Raw genomic sequence first — 14,109 nt, forward strand, 5'->3', positions numbered from 1 at the left:
CGTCTTCCGAGACGATAAATGGTTTGGTGATGAAGCTGGAGTTGCATAAAAATTAAGGTGATGCTTGGCAAATAATAGTGCAAGATGCAGGGTGTACCGTCTTCTAAACTCAAATGTTTCATGAAACGGATTTTCATCGAGTAAAATTTATGATAACCGTAAAAAAAAGGATGCATGTAATTGTTCCAGATGATACCGAGCAAAAATATCTAACTAGAGAAGAGTCCCTGTGCTTGTGGTGGTTTCACACTTCATTATCTTTCATTGTCATTGTGGAGCTGTGCAGCCCACTCTTAAATCTATTTCTGCACGTTGGCCGAAACACAAACAGCACAGCAGTTTGCTGCAAAGGCGCTGAGATGATCAGATGCAAAACAGCGCAACAGTCTGCCAAATGCCTGTAAAAAAAAATAGGTTCAGTGCATGTTTATGTGTGAGAAACAAAGTGTCAAATTTAAATATAGGGAATCCGGGTGGTTTGAATTTCAATTTGCAAATGGATTAGTCAGACTTAAAAGAGAGGTAAAATGAAGAGAATAATGTCAGGGGGGAGGGCTGGCTGCAATATCACCAGCAGCACCAAACAGCAAAGCTCACACACACAGACTGGGTGTATCTCAACTGCATCTCTGCAGTATACGCATTGCACCCCCGAAACCAATCAGATTACAACCCACCATAGCATATGATAAGCGTGTGAGGGAGGGGGTGGGTGGAGTGGAGGTGTGTTAACAGAAGGTACAAGAAGAGAGATAGAGCAGATGGAACAATGAATGATGGCAAAAGGAGGGGAGAGCAGATTGAAGGAAAAAGAGGAGGGTGAGTACGGGGAGAGAGAGCAAAAGAGAGAGAAGGTTTATCCAAACAGCGTTGGAGGGTGGGAAGTTTCAACGCTACTCTCTGCTTGACGCAACGACCAAGACACAAGGTTATCCCAAATACACACGCCAAGGTGAGAAGACTCCATCATCATCACTGTCATCACCATCCTCATGATCATGTGATGTTTTTGTTTTTTTGCCAAATACGATATGTGATGGCATCCTAGAATGGTTGGGAGTGCTGCATGCAAGCGGTGAACTCTGCCGCAGCCCAAGTTGAGAGTGTCTGTGCAGAGGAATGCAACGTAAACAGCAACGCACCACCGGGGGGCTTGGCGAGTCATTTTTGCACCCTGAGATATTGTCGACACAATTGGGAGCTCACAATAGAATGCGTTTTATAATTTTAATAAAAAATGAATCCTTAGATATGTGTAATGTGCAAATGTTTTTCCAATTAAAGCAGCATGTTGGCGGACAGCGAAGCACTTTGGAGGAAAGTCTGATCTTGTGTATTTGCATTCAGCATGCACTTATGCCACATTTCAGCAGAATGCATTATTTATCTGCTGTGAAATAGCGATATCTCAACTGGGGAAGGAATGTATAATGGATGCTCCAATGCAGTCATACATGTCATATTCAATAACAGGGATGAAGAAAAGAGTTATTACAGAGAAAAACAATACATATGAAAGTCATATGGTTCAATATCTGTGGTGGTGGTGGTGGTCCACGAGGCAGCAGGAAGCTGTGATGTGAATAAAGCTTAGGTCATGAGCTCTTATCTTAAAATGGACTTCCTTACAAAGGAGATTTCTTTTGTCTGCGGCTGCTCTTGTCTTTTACCATCAATGTAAGACATGGCTGCTACATGAGATACCGTGTGGACCTCAAATTTGTAAGCAGCGCAGGTTTTTGTGTTTGTTAGGGTCCGTGCGTGTTTGTGTTTTTCCCTGCTTTCCTCTCCTGTACTCTGCTGTGTATGTGCAAGGCTGCTCACAAAAAAAAATGCAAACCAGTAAGATTGTGTATGTGTGTTTTCACTGTGACCTATTTGTGGGCAGGGCTGTTTCTGTCTTGACACTGAACGTTGAGGGTTGAATTTCTGTGGATTATGGGCAAAGTCCTAAGAAAATAATGAAAATAGATTTAAATAATCACTCATATAAATAAATAAATAAATAAATAAATAAATAAATAATGATCAAATTTATCTTTTTGATGTATTGTTTTTATGTCCAAAATTTGTATCTGACTATTTGCCATCAGATAGGGTTAGAAGTTAAAATGAGTACTTACAGACATAGAAGACATTAGACAACTATGTTGAAAAATTCTTAGACAGAGGCAACATGGAAAAGCCGAAACTATTTGTCAAAACAAAGCTCGAAAGTCACAACGTCTGTGTACTTGTCAAGGAAGTGCAAAGCAACTGTGGGAAGTTTTTAACCACGGACAAACTGCAAAACATGGAATTAAAGTTTAACCATGATCAGTTCGAAGTTCTCACCACATAGATTTTAAATAATTTCTGTTTACATCTGTTGTTGATGAGATGCAAGAGAAATTTTCAATGTAAGAGAAATGTGGTTTTAAGGTACAAGAGTTACTTAAATCTACTTTTATCAATGCTAAATAATTCTGCGGCAATTCTTGATAATTGCTTGCTTTTGCTTCTGCCCTCTCTGTGCGTGACTCTCTTTAGTTGTATTGGGTAACAGAGGCACAGTGTTGTTATTTATTTTGTTTTCAGGTAGAGGCAGTAGATAGAAGACAGGTTGGATCAGAATTCTGAGAAATACTTTGTCTTTTGCTTTTGCGCTGACATTAATTTCATCCCGAGGCTGTGTCTACAGCCAAGCAGGCAGCTGACAGCTCGCTGACAAGTGTTGAAGATGAGAAGCAGGGAGGGGGCGAGGAAGAGAGACTAATGAGAGGAGTTGCAGCAGCGGGGGTCTGTCAGTGCACCTCCATATTACAGCCCCCCTAACTCTTTGATACGTCCCAAGAGGCCAGGTCACCCCACCGCATGTACTTAGTGAGCTTTATTAAACATCTCGTGCGCTAAAAGAAAGGAGAAGGGGGTTAGCTATAATCAAAGCGTGAATAAATAAACTTAGGGTGGCTTTCAATCAGTTTTTGAAATGAGTTATAATTCATTTTTTTACAAAAATGTCATTTTCAGAGAACCATGCTTTGCTGAGGCTATCTCAAAATATGTCAACACCCAATATTATATAAGGTATCATAAAGGCATACTTTTGTCTTTTAGATTGTTCAGGTGTTATTCTAAATTTGAGTTCAAACAGGTACTGGTAAAACCAGTGACTGGACTCCACTTTTGATGCCCATGCACATTTGAAGTGCTCAATGTTGAGGTTTTTTCAAACCCTCCTCAGTTTTTTTCAACCCTCCTCACTTTGATATCGACCACTCTCACTAGGTTAAGGGCAGCATCAAAACATTGCACTTCCAACTGAAAACTTCCACCCCTCCCTACTTCCCTCATGGAACTCACTCACTCACTCACTCACTCACTCACTCACTCACTCACTCACTCACTCACTCACTCACTCACTCACTCACTCACTCACTCACTCACTCACTCATAAACCTATTCGGGTTGTGTTTATCCAACAGGCACAAAGATTCCACTTTCAAGGTTTTCGGTTTCTAAGCAACATCTGCCCCCCCTGTCAGAACTACATTCTGTATTGACCTTCAAACAATTTACACTACAGTGCCTGCCAGGTCTTGCGATGCATGACAAACTTGACAGCCACTTCCTGTTTATGACCATAAAATGTATTTGACAATGAAATACAGTATGACCATGACTCATCAACAATTCATGTTATTTTTACCTGAAGCCAGCTGGGAAGACTGTGTTGTGTTATTTTCCATTATAGAACCTGTAAAATGACTACATTTGTAGCAAAGTGTGATTTCTTCATTGTTTTTTTTGTGAAAAGCTCTAATAAAATTTAAATTTATAATACATTAGATAGACTAATTGTAAACCTCAGCAAACCATGCACTGTTTAGTTAAGACTTATCGGAAACTGATGCATGCCAAAATTGAAATTCATTTAGTGGAAGCTCCTACACCCTCGTTCCACTTTATTTCTTTATTTATTTTCGTGCTCTTTTCATCTCTGCTTCTACCATCTATTGATCTGTCTCCAGAGCTCTATTTTTAGACACATAATGCATCTCAGGGAGCTACTGGGAGAAAGAAGACAGATGCCACTGATACTGTGAGGTGACTGTGTATTTGATAGCAATTTGATAAGACTTCAGATGTCTTTTTGAATGTTTCTTTCACTTTGGCGCAAAGCCGTGAATAAGCCCATACACACTCATATTGCTATGTGTTGCTTGTCCTCATGTTTATGTTCCGGGCAGCTTCGAGTGACAGAAATATTCTAAGATAAGACAGTTTTCACAATGGATTTAGGGATTTAAAAGTTAAAAGTTAAAGTCCCAATGATTGTCACACACAACTGGGTGCGGTGAAATTTGTCTCTACATTTAACCCATCCCTGAAGGTAGCAGTGAGCAGCAGCGGTGCCGCGCCCGGGTATCATTTAGTGATCTAACCCCCCAATTCCAACCCTTAATGCTGAGTGCCAAGCAGGGAGGCAATGGGTCCCATTTTTATAGTATTTGGTATGACCCGGCCAGGGTTTGAACCCACAACCTTCCAGTCTCAGGGCGGACACTCTATCACTAGGCCACTGAGCTGGTATTGATCAAATCACTCCAACTTCACATTCAAAACCAACACAAGGTCATTCTATGCTATGCTGACTTTGACCTGGAGCAGAAAGTGGTGCAAACAATGTTAATTCAAGCGATTAATATCGCATTATTAGGCACAGTTTCTATGAACAGGTTTATTTTCAAACAAGTCACACTGCGCTATAAGGCACATTTAGAAGCTGTATGTTAAGTTGTCTATCATTAGAACAACTAATAATTGCATTGAATTAAATGGAACCAGACATCTTAAGTTGTTTATGGTCTCGTGTCTTGCAAAGATGAATACAGATTTGCTTGACAAAGATAAATACAGTACAGTAAGTCAAAGTGTGGACTGACTAGTTAGTCCGGATTTTGAAACCGTGGGGAACGTACAAGTGTCATTATGCTGCGGAAGAATGTCACAGGTTAAAATACGGCAATTTGTTCAGGAACACAATGTTCTACTGGCCCAGCCTCTTGCAAAATTATCAACTACAATTGTGCATTGTTTATGGACACATTTTTTGCCACCATAAGAAGGAAAATGAAATCCGTAATGGAGTACTCACTGAAATAACATTTGACCGGGGGTGCGACTTATACTCTGGAGCAATTTATGTGTGAAATTATTAACACATTATTATATAATTTCACGTTATTTTCACACTAAACCGCAAAAGGGCGCTCTGGCCTGTGTTGATAATTGTTTTAATGAGTCGACGTAGAAGAGGAAGCGCCGCATCTTCTACCTCCGGTGTTAGTGGAGTTGTTTAAAAGTGAGACAGAGGATGAAAATTTCATTGGATTTAATGATTTGGAGTGACACGAATGGTTTGGTAAACTTCTTAGCATGTTATGTATCCTATGGTTATCTGAATAACTCTTGATAATGTCACGTCAGGCACGTTCTCAGTTGGTTGTTTATGTGTCATGTAACGTTAGCATACCGTACATTTATTCAGCTTGTTGTTGCCTCTATTCAATTTTTATTTTAAATTACCTTTCAAGATGACATGTCTGTTCTTGGTGTTGGATTTTATCAAATAAGTATCCCCCAAAAATGCGACTTGCACTCCAGTGTGACTTACATATGTCTTTCCCTTTCTTATTATGCATTTTATGGCTGGTGCGACTTCTACTCTGGAGCGATTTATAGTCTAGAAAATACGGTACATCCAAGTTGGAAGAAAATTGCAAAACGGATGCTTTTGACTGAATTTTAGCAATACTATTCAGACATGGATACTATTTTGTGGATTTTAACTTGCATGGGTAAGTTTCATCTCCCTGCCTTGCTCCCAATGATGCTCATTACGGCAAACAATCGTCTGGTCGACTCTTTTCACCGTTGTCACCTGTCTATTGAGTACCATGAATCATATTAGAATGTCTGCCGTTAAATAAATGAGCTATATAAATAAATGTACAAAAACATAATATAAAAAGTTCTAAATTGTATGTTGTAAAAATCACTATATATTTTTTAAACTAATTTGTAAAACAGTGCATTACTATGCTGTTTTTGTTGTACACCAAACTGAGAACCAGACCAAAGTCCGCAGCAATTCATGTGAAGGGATAGGCAAATACTTTTTAATTACCTCTTTGGTGAACCGCAAAGGAGAAACAGACGAACGCTGACGTAACAGTTATGTGAACATACAGTCATTTAATCACAACAGGTACAGGAGGTGAAATCAGAGCACAGACTATGGGCCCTAGTTTGGTGGTTACTGGCGTCCATGCACTTGTCGTAAAAATGGGCATTTTTGTACCTGTGTAAATCTAAAGGTCTTTTTGGGGCCATGTTGTGCCTAATTGTAATGGCTGACAGGTCTGGACTGCTGGCTGGCCAGTCTAGTACTCCCACTCTATGAAGCCATGCTGTTGTACGTATAACACAAGCAGAATGTTGCTTGGCATTGTCTTGTTGAAATAAGCAAAGACATCCATGAAAAAGACAATGCCCGGACGGGAGCAACCTGTATTTTATCTTTCAGCAAATTACACATGCCATGGGCACCCACATACCATTACAGAAGCTTGCACTAACAACAATCCAGTTGGATCTTTGCCTTTTTGGCTCAGAGGACACAATGTCCATGATTTGCAAAAACACTTTGAAATGTGGACTCGTCAGACCAATACACACTTGTCCGCTTAGTTTATCACAAATGAGCATAGGCCCAGAGAAGGTGGCAGAAGTGATGATGTAATCTCATAATTTCTTGCAAAAATGTAAATGCTGTTTTCAAACTGTTGGACTTGCACAATTGTTCACACAGTTGACGGTTCACTAAGCAGTGAACCTCGCCCCATCCTTTCTTGAGTACAAACGCCTTTTGGGCATGCTACTCACCTAGTCTTGACATTTACCTGATCAGCTGTGGAATATTAAGTAGTTAAGTGGTAGTCTTGCATCTCTCCAACAACGAGCTGTCATCCCTTGGGGAACATATTCAATGTAATTAATTTAAATGAATGAATGTCAAGGATGCAAAGCTAAACTAAAAATGCATTTTGCTTTTTGACACTGAATATGCATCACAAACTGATTAAAGATTCAATTTATTTTTCTTACAGAACAATTGCTCATGCTATACTATACAATACTAAATTATAATGTTATTTTTAATACAGAATTAAAACCTGCAACCAGAACATATTGTATTGATATTAATCTCCATGGGGTGCTTTAAATTGCTATCCTCTGATTTTTAACCAGGTTTTGGTTGCTTGGCAACAGATATATTGCAGTCTGTAATTCACAGCTTTCACACATCTTGCGTTGTAAACAGCAGCAATGAGACTATCTTAAGGGTCCTATGCCACAGTTTTTTTCCCCCGATGATCTTTGATATACTTTGATCACATTTACATAATTTGGGATGGACATTTTTCAAGATATTTACGTGTTTTTCAATACCTGTCATGTAAAATGATTCAATTTCTCAATGATATTCAACAGGTATAGAAACGTTCTGCTTTTCTGCGTAAAACATCCTTCCAAGGTCAATAAAGATGCAAAATTCCAATTTAGATATGTGTAATATTCCTATTAAGGATTCATATGCGAATGTATATTGGTTGTATGTTTTGTTTTTTGCGGTGCTGGCACAGTCAGTAGTAATATAGCCACCACTTTACTGTCAACTGAATTAAAAAGTTATTTATCAATTTATTTATTTATTACACATTTTCATCTGTTCAGAGACAAGATGCTGATCTCAGCAGGCATGCTGATTGGCCTGCTGTGCATGAGCCATGAGGGCGCTGTGATGGGTTTCGCTCGACTCCCAGACAACACCGAACTACGGTCAGCTTTCTCAGTCGCACGAACCAACAGCATGGAAGGGGGACCCAAGATGACGGTGACCTTTGACACAGTCTACGTCAACATTGGTGGTGATTTTGACCCAAAGACTGGCTTGTTTCGCTGTCGCATCCCTGGGGCCTACTACTTCTCCTTTACAGTGGGGAAGTTCCCTCATAAAGACTTGTCTGTGATGCTAATGAAGAATAGAAATGAGGTGCAAGCCATTGTGTATGAAGAGAATGCTGGAGAGGAGAGGAAGGTAGGTCAGCGCTCTGGCACTGCAGCATAGCAAATTTGTGTATAAAGCACACTGCTGCACTGAAGAGGAATGCCAAGTGAAAGGTGTATGTACAAATGCACACACATAAGAAATGTGCTTTCACTTGGGTGCCTTTAAAGGCAGCTCAAAGGTGTATGTACAAACACACACATGAGAAATGTGCTTTGCCTTTAAATACTTTTTAATTTTTTCAGTTATAGAATATATATTTGTTGCAATCCTTAGAGATTAACTGAACACATTCATTCATGGCCCAAAGGATTTTCTCGCAGTGAAAAAATCCTTATGAATATAGACCATTCTTAAATGGATATTTTTTGCTATTTGCTTTGGTTTGCTATCTATTATAGTCCAGAGAATACAGAGATAACGTCTTGGTGCTTTCCTTTTTCTATTACAGAGTACCTGTAGAACAGTAGAAATTTTGAAAAAAATTTTAATCAATAACTAAAGGGGTACTCTCGTTAAGTGTTTATGAGTTCTGGAAAACACAGGATACTATGAGGGAAAAAGCAATTTCAATGATCACAAACGCCCTAAAAAAATACCTTAGCATGTATGTATGTAATTGTAATCTTATAGTACAATAATTACAATAAGCTATATTTGTGAATAAAATTTGCTAAGTGCAACGTGTAAAATTAAAAGAAACCTCCTTCGTATCGTGTACTGCATTATAAATGATGTAATTCTGTTTTCAGAGATGCATTCAATATTATCATTAACAAATACGATCTTTAGTGTCATTTTTTAATTAAATATACAAATCAAAATGTAATTTATATGGAAGGAGCTCACCTTTTCTCCTTCTCCAAATTCGGTCTTTTAGTTCTTTGCATACTCTAAATGCACCTACACTTCAATCCTTCAGTCCTCTCCATTCTAAACATTTTTAGGCTTGGAGCAATAGAGGATGAGGTTGCTTTACCCTTTACCCGGCTAGAAGTGTCACAACTTGTGTTGATTGATGATTGATGTGAAGGAGACTTCCCATGCAAACCTTTGCTTCCTTTAGGTACAGAGCCAGAGTGTCATGCTGCAGCTGGAGTTTGGTGACAGCATCTGGCTCCGCCTCCATGGCGATCCTCGCTATGCCCTCTATAGCAACACTGGACACTACACTACCTTTAACGGTTACCTCATCTATCCAGACACCTACGACTACCAGACAAATCGCCCGCAGCAGGACCGCCCTGCTTACAAATCCCAACAGCCTCAAGAGCAGAATAGTAACCAGGCCACAGTGGATGTCGGATCTGATCTGAAGAACATAGTGGGCGAGAAAGAGCCGCATCAATATGATGAAGAGGAGCGAGAGGATGAGGAAGATCCACGATCTGCTTTCTCAGTGGGTCGCACTCAGAGTATAATCGGAGAGAATCAAGCCGGTATGCTACAGCACCAGCCGGTCAGCTTTGACACAGCGTTCGTTAACATCGGTGAGGACTTCAATGTGACAGAAGGGATTTTTATGTGCCGTGTTCCTGGCACATACTATTTCTCCTTCAACGTGGGCAAGCTTCCGCAGAAGACGCTCTCCGTCAAGCTGATGAAGAACCACTTGGAAGTGCAGGCAATGATCTATGACGACAGCCACGGAGAGAAAGCGCTGCAGAGTCAGAGTTTGATGCTCTCGCTGAAAACGGGGGACACAGTGTGGCTCTACTCCCACCAGAGAGATGGCTTTGGGGCGTACAGCAACCACGCCAAATACATCACCTTTACGGGCTTTCTGGTGTACCCAGACTTGCCTGCCACTAGCACCACCAGTCAGTTGCATGCAGAAAAGAAGCCCTAGCCACAGCATTTTGGCTACAAACTAAATGTTGAGGGTGGAATTCATGCAAAATAATGGGCATGAATGATTCTTCAAGGCTCCTCCATACTTTCTCTTCCTGTGAATTTCCTTTGGTATGCTTCAGAGAACGGATTGAAAACGGATATGAATTTCCGGAATCTCCAGCCTCACGAAATGAGATCTAACCCCGCTCCGCCCTTTGATTGGTATGAGGGGTTGAATATGTAATGAATATGATCATTGTCTTTAGACCTCATAGACAAATTAACAAACATGGATGAATTGACTTCAAACTGTTGGTTAATGTCACTGAATGGCGTGTCAGATGTAGTCCTGTAACTTTACTTTGATCAATCAAAAGAAATGTGAGCCAACCTTTTAAAGGGAAAGTCAAGTCTTTAAAATAGCATGTTCTCTGCAACCCCACTAACATATTCTGAGTAATGTTGTATTTGTGGAATATTAATTAATGAGAAAAACCCACTTGTTTTTACCCATCTCAAGGGACGGCCAGTTTGACTTGTACTGTCTCTTGAAAATGACATCATAGTGCCTGATGGTTCAAATAATGACCGTCACGGCCTCACGTGGTTGTTGGGTCTGGTCAAGTGATGTTCACAAGCTGCGCCCTTAGACAATGTGATGTGATCATACTCCACAAACGCAATATCAATCAAAATACCGTGTTCAGGCCAGTGGGGGCACATAAAACACACTGTAAAGTTGTTGTTTTTTTACTTAAAAGAAAATGGTGATAGACAAAGTGTTTGTTCTACTTTAAATGAATTCTGTCTCGTGTTTCTGATTGTAAGTATTCTTCCTAATTCTATTTACCGAATTATTAAAAGACAATACTGGACTGTTTTGCTGTTGTTGACATAATTGGTCATTCCCATTTCAAAGCATCACTCACACTGAAAAAGCCACAAGGGCAGTTGAGGACAAAACTAACTTTCTTTTAAGGTTTAGTACAAACACCATATCCATCCCATATGTGCTGTTGACCACATGCCAGCACTGAGCCTGAAGGAATGGGCAGCATAATTTGATTTCTAATTCTGGCAGAGTGTAATTTATTCTTAAAATGAAGACCACTATGGGGAAAATTAAATTTCCTCTTCAAGGCCACTTTGATATGCATGTCGGTTTCATTATACACTGCGGGGAGAAACATGATGCCATTGGAAATTGTGATTACCCTTGACATTATGAATTTATATACTGTATGCTGTCTGAGAAGGCCATGATGTTTTTCTGATTAAAACCTTTCTAGTTTTCATCATAGTCATAGTTAACAGGAATGCAAATTATGAAAGAGGTCGCTTTATATAGGTGCTTTACTGAAATACTTTTCAATAGATGGAAATGAAATCATTTATTTTCATTACTACTTGAATACTTTTAGAAAATACTTTTCAGGTCTGCACTGTCAATACCTTATTCCAACTGGTTCATCACCATTCAATGCCCCACTTAAAACCAGAGCTCAGATAAAAGCAGTCGCTATCAACCATCCCTCAACTACTTTTGCAATATACTTCTATATCGACCCGTCTCAAAACCCACCTCGTTAGAGTGCAAAAATGTTTTGCAAATATTTGAGAGGTTTTTTGTATATCCCTTTTCAGTTTGCTGTGGTGCAATTTGCATTTTGCACATTTATCTGAGAGTAATGGAAAAATCCAGCGACTTTGGAAGGTATGATAATGACTTTGCAGTAACAGAGTGGTTTAAGAGCACGTGTGCACACGTGCACGCCTACACGTGCACTAATTGCAAGCCCTGGCCAACCCACTGAAAAATGTTTAGCTTTGCACTTGAATAAACCTTTTGTACGTATAAAATGGTACATACAGACAGACACACATATACATGCAAGCAAATAAAGTCTCTTAGGCCTAACATTTATTTTGGTCTGACACATGCAATAAAAATGTATTACATTATAAGTGTCAGTCTCCCAATAGACCGCCATCCACCTCAGTGGTGTTGATAAGCATTTTTCTAAAGGATACTTTGACTCAAAGTATGTCGCAAGCTGCAGCTCATTCATTTGTGTGTTGCCTTTTTGTTGCAATGTTTTCAGCTCCAGCCACATAGAAATCACAGTTGACAATGGTTCTTTGTAAAACTTCCCACCACTACCCAAACTTGGAACATTTATGGAAAATCTTAATTAATCCATGGTGTGAAGTGACTTTATCATTCTCATCTGAAACTTCCAGTGGTCATATGAGATGTGATGCATGCATGTAACAGAAAAGTCAATGAATTGGAAAAAGACTGTTATTACTTTTCCTAATATTATTATTATTATTATCATCATCATCATCATCATCATTATTATTATTATGCAGCCGTCCATTTTCTATACTGCTTGTCCTCACGGGGGTCACGATTCTTATTCTTATTCTTATTCTTCTTATTATTATTATTATCCTGCTATTCCTTACATATTTTCTATCTATCCCTCACCAGTTCCAAAATAATCATGCCTTCCAAGCTTCCGTTTCTTCATTTAAAAAATTTAAAAAAAATTCCTAAATTTCACAGTATTGATCCAAAAATTCTCATCCTGAAATTCACATTCGACATAAAACATTTACATCATCATTGTGTTTGAAATTTTCAACATTGCAGAAATTTATATAGACAACTGCATTGCCTTATTATTATTATTGTTCAAAAGTATAATAATTGTCACTGCTCTGTTACTTTATAATAAAAGGATTACAATTATTATAATAATGTATTAAGTAGACATGGAAACACATACATAAAAAGGGACTTTGACTGAGGAAACTAAATCACAAAATACATTATGAACCTTGTCTTATAAATGTGGCTTGTCTTTTAGCTGATGATTTTTTTTTTATAAATGTGGCTTGTCTTTTAGCTGATGAAAATTTTGACAGTGAATTCACCAATTATTTCTCCATTCAACAAAATAAAACAATTTAAAAGATGCATGGTTTGGTTGGATGATCATTTTATCTCTATATAAAGAAAACAGACGGAAGCAGCAGTGCTCTGTTTCAAATGATGATGTGGCGCCATCTTTAGAACAGTTGCCGCAACCACATTGATTTGAATACACACACACACACACGCACACAAACATCGCAAATCATCTTTATCGTTATACCCAAAAGTGAGCGTTTTGGATGGAGGGTAATTTATTCCATTTATCCTGCAAGCGACACTTTCCTCACCATGATGAAGGTAGTAGGTGACCAGTGTGGCTGGAATCCGGCATCTGCCTCACATGACTCAATCTGAAACCTCCAGGAATAGGTTGATTATGGATTTTTGCCTCCCATTTGGAGTGAAATTTGTGGACTGGATTCACCATCACAATTTGCAATTTCATAAAGTGACAGGATTTACTGAAAGACTGAGAATGGGAATTTAAGGGAAATAAACATTGTCCATTACAAACTGAGTAAAAAAGAAGTGGTGTTTCACATTACCTCAAGTTAGTAGATAAAAACAGAAAAAAATAAACTGGAAAAATGTAAGTGACAGTGTAAGTGAATTACTAGTTTTTGACATTGTTTATTTTGGTTTCTACATCATGGCAGCACATGATTGTGATTAAGCATGTAAATCTGAATTTAGTTTCAATTAAGGGGTCACAAAGAAGATAAAGAAACAAGGGGGGAACGACGAGATAACGAATCACAAAACAGAGGTAAATATGCTGATTGCGTGTATTTTTTATTACATGCTGTTTTCATTGTGTCATCAAATTAATGGTGAAAATGACTTTTGGGGAGACTATCACTTATCAATTTGACTTGTGTGGCATAATGTATTGTGGGGGGTTCAGATATCAAATGGAGGTATTATAATATGTATATATGTGGTTTTACTAACGGGGGGGTTGGAATTAAAATAAACAAATGAGGGGTGATGCCATTTTTACTGGGATGTTCTACTGTCTACTTCCCCTACAGAAAATAATAATTAAAGATAATGGGTGTATGGGAAATCACAAGCCACTTTACTAATGGCATATCAGAATAGGTATAGATCAAATTGATTCTTTTTTTTGGCTGTATGAAAGGGGGGGGGGTTGATATTTGGGGCTAAATTGTTGTACTTGTACCACCAACAATACGGTGACAACCCACGGAGGTCAACTTGT

General features: G+C 38.8%; 1 protein-coding gene across 2 annotated transcripts; it reads left to right on the forward strand.

The window, feature by feature from the left end:
* Nucleotides 1–765: 765 nt before the first annotated feature.
* On the forward strand, nt 766–12,931 carry c1qtnf4 (C1q and TNF related 4). 2 transcript variants are annotated; one of them, XM_088371945.1, is made up of 3 exons: nt 766–952; nt 7,780–8,143; nt 9,180–12,931. In XM_088371945.1, the coding sequence occupies exons 2-3, from the start codon at nt 7,787–7,789 to the stop codon at nt 9,960–9,962; spliced, it is 1,140 nt and encodes a 379-aa protein (XP_088228071.1). In that variant the 5' UTR covers nt 766–952; nt 7,780–7,786; the 3' UTR covers nt 9,963–12,931. The 2 variants fall into 2 exon arrangements, with proteins under 2 accessions (XP_088228071.1, XP_088228072.1); XM_088371946.1 differs by lacking the exon at nt 766–952 and adding an exon at nt 5,027–5,840.
* Nucleotides 12,932–14,109: the final 1,178 nt, after the last annotated feature.

This window comes from Syngnathus floridae, chromosome 3, assembly GCF_059516105.1.
Source record: "Syngnathus floridae isolate MCC-2025c chromosome 3, RoL_Sflo_1.0, whole genome shotgun sequence".
Lineage (NCBI taxonomy): Eukaryota > Metazoa > Chordata > Actinopteri > Syngnathiformes > Syngnathidae > Syngnathus > Syngnathus floridae.

Bases quoted from the DNA above. Each gene is read 5' to 3' on its own strand.
- c1qtnf4 (XM_088371945.1), top strand. From the start codon at position 7,787: ATGCTGATCTCAGCAGGCATGCTGATTGGCCTGCTGTGCATGAGCCAT. The intron at 8,144-9,179 runs GTAGGTCAGCGC...TGCTTCCTTTAG, and splicing joins ATGCTGGAGAGGAGAGGAAG to GTACAGAGCCAGAGTGTCAT.